The sequence below is a fragment of the Sinocyclocheilus rhinocerous genome, unplaced genomic scaffold, assembly GCF_001515625.1.
Source record: "Sinocyclocheilus rhinocerous isolate Xijiao unplaced genomic scaffold, SAMN03320098_v1.1 scaffold3916, whole genome shotgun sequence".
NCBI classification, from domain to species: Eukaryota; Metazoa; Chordata; class Actinopteri; order Cypriniformes; family Cyprinidae; genus Sinocyclocheilus; species Sinocyclocheilus rhinocerous.
The window spans coordinates 214601-217350 of NW_015643503.1; the positions used below are offsets into that span (position 1 = coordinate 214601).

Here is a 2750-nt window from a genome sequence, read left to right on the forward strand (position 1 = left end):
AAATAATAATAAACATTAATAATCTGTGTACTATTTAAAATTTACAATTTGAAAAAGGATTTTTACAGTGTGTTTAAACAAGTGAAACAGTATGCATGATTCCATGCTGAACAAACAGTGTGTTCGTATGTTCTGATCCTGCACTGCCTCCTGCTGGTCATCTCCGTTCTGCTCTTTCTGATCTTCACAATCAGATTCAGCTGCACATCTTTAATATCTGATCAAACTGTTGCTGTTATAGGATTCCCACAGATATCAGAGACGGACACAAAGTTACTGGCTGAGTCCAGAAGCTCCAGTGAAGCAGCTGAAGCTTGGTTCTCTCCTGCAGCAGGTCAAGAGAGTTTCAGGACTTCAAAGATCTTCATCATCATGAGCGTCAGGAGTTTCTGTGCTCTGCTGCATTATTGTACAGGAAGTACAGTCAGGCTGCACAGACGACACACGCTGATGCACTGCAGCACTGAGCGTGTTCAGCACACACACACACACACACCTGTCTCTCTCCTCTGTTTCTTTCTTTCTTTCTTTCTCTCTATGTTGTTTGATTCTCACACACACAACAAATAGTCTAAACTGAGATACTTTCACACTTGGGTTGTATGTTCTCAAACTCTCTCTCTCTCTCTCTCTCTCTCTCTCTCTCTCACACACACACACACACACCCTAAACAGGAAATAAAGCGAGATGTAAATGAGGTGAGACAGAGGAAGAGGTTTTCCTGCAGCAGTGAACACACACACACACACACACACACACACACAAACACACACACATGATCTGTGCTCTTCTGTGTGTGTTTGTGTGATGATGGACGTTCTGGAGATCTCCACACGAAACCCTCAGGATGACTTTGAGATTCTGCTGCGGGTCGGTGGAGGAACGTATGGAGAAGTTTATAAGGTACCTTTCTCAGTCTGATTCACAGCTTTTAAAGACAGGGGTTTATAAGAGGAGTGTGTGCGTTTTGGGTCTCTGGTGAGGTGTGTGTTGGTATTCAGAGCAAAAATTATGCATCTCAGTTCAACTACTGTGTTTAAATAGTTTTGTGTTGTTTCTGGTAGTTCTCTCACTTTTTTGTGTGACATGAACCACAAACGGAACAGAAACATTCAATCTGTCAATCATAAATATTTCATTTGTTTCCTGCCTGTCTGTCTCATTCTCTGTCCGTCTTTCATTTTTAAGGCTGTACTCATCCTCTGCCTATAAATGTGTGTATCTCTTTTCACACTGACTCAGAGGTGTGTGTGTGTGCCTGCTTAACCATACTGTGGGAACAAATTTGTACCCAGAAATGAGCAAAACCTGACAAAACTTCCTGAAACCCTCCTTTTGGGTACGTTAAACCAGTATATAAAAGAACTGAAGTCCCCGTTTATAGAGCAAATAAAAATGATTTGCTTGCTTAGTATTTATGTCTTATTTTCAAGTACAAATATATAAAAGTTCTTAAATCATGATACAGTTACTTGAGAGGCAAAAGTTTTTGCTTAAAACAAGAACAAATATCTGCCAATGGGGCAAGAAAAAATTAACTAATTCAATGAGAAAACAAGATTTTTTTTTGACACTATTAGCAAGTTGTTTTCTTGTTTTATGCAAACAATTGTGCTTAATTTTTAAGAAAACAAGACTTAAATATCGTAATTTTGTATCTCAGGTAAATGCATCTTGATTTAAGTACGTTTAGATATTTGAACTAGAAAACAAGACAAAAATAGAGAGAAGAGATTTTTTTGCATATATATATATATATATATAAGCGACAAATTTGTAAACTAAGGTTTCAAATGCATGTTTCTTTCGTTGCATTTGTTACATTCATGCATCTACAAAAATACAGACGTTTTCTGTGAAGGTTAGGCTGTAGCATTTATAATTAGATTAAAACAGTATTTAGAGAGGTGTGTAAATGTGTGTGTTTGCAGCTAAACATACTCTGGGGACAAATTTGTTCCCAGAAGTGAGTTAAATCTGACAAAACCTCCTAAAACCTCCTTTTGGGGATGTCCTCATTTGTAAAAAGAGTGTAAAAACAAAGTAACTGAGGTGTTTTTTTGTGAGGGTTAGTGTGCAGGTAAGGGTATTTATCACTAGCTGTGTATATAAAAATGTCTATGACACAGTTTGGCAAAAGTCTATGCTGTGTCCCCATTTAGACAGATAAGTAACCGTGTGTTTGTGTGTGAGTGTGTGTGTGTGTGTGTGTGAGTGAGTGAGTGTGTCTGTTAGTGTGTGTGAGTGTGAGTGTGTCTGTGTGTGTGTGTGAGTGTGTCTGTGAGTGAGTGTATGTGTGTACTGGTTTATATATCCTGGTGGGGACTTAAACCTGACTACACACAGACTCATGGGGACTCGTGTCACGGTGGGGACCTAAATTGTGGTCCCCACGGGTACAAAAGCTTATAAATCATACAGAATGAAGTTTTTTGAAAATCTAAAAATGCAGAAAGTTTCCTGTGAGGGGTAGGTTTAGGTGTAGGGTGATAGAAAATATGGTTTGTACAGTATAAAAACCATTATGCCTATGGAGAGTCCCCACAAGGATAGCTGACCAGACTGTGTGTGTGTGTGATATAATATATGTATATTATTTTAAAGTGATTTTTGGGTTAGATGGCCCTCTGAGATTTTTAATAATGATTAATAATTATATTTTTCATATAATTTTAATACATTTTTATTCAAATTATTTCATATTTTACATGATTAAAAGTTTTTTTTTTTATTATATCAGATATGTTTT

The 2750-nt window shown here is 37.2% G+C and overlaps 1 protein-coding gene across 1 annotated transcript in view; it reads left to right on the forward strand.

The window, feature by feature from the left end:
* The first annotated feature begins 503 nt into the window (after positions 1-503).
* LOC107757316 (mitogen-activated protein kinase kinase kinase kinase 5-like) overlaps positions 504-2750 on the forward strand; it is a 28918-nt gene continuing 26671 nt past the window's right edge. Inside the window, exon 1 of the mRNA XM_016574756.1 lies at positions 504-904. Within this exon, the coding sequence (XP_016430242.1) occupies positions 809-904 (96 nt within the window). The 5' untranslated portion in view covers positions 504-808. The remainder of the gene's footprint in view (positions 905-2750) is intronic.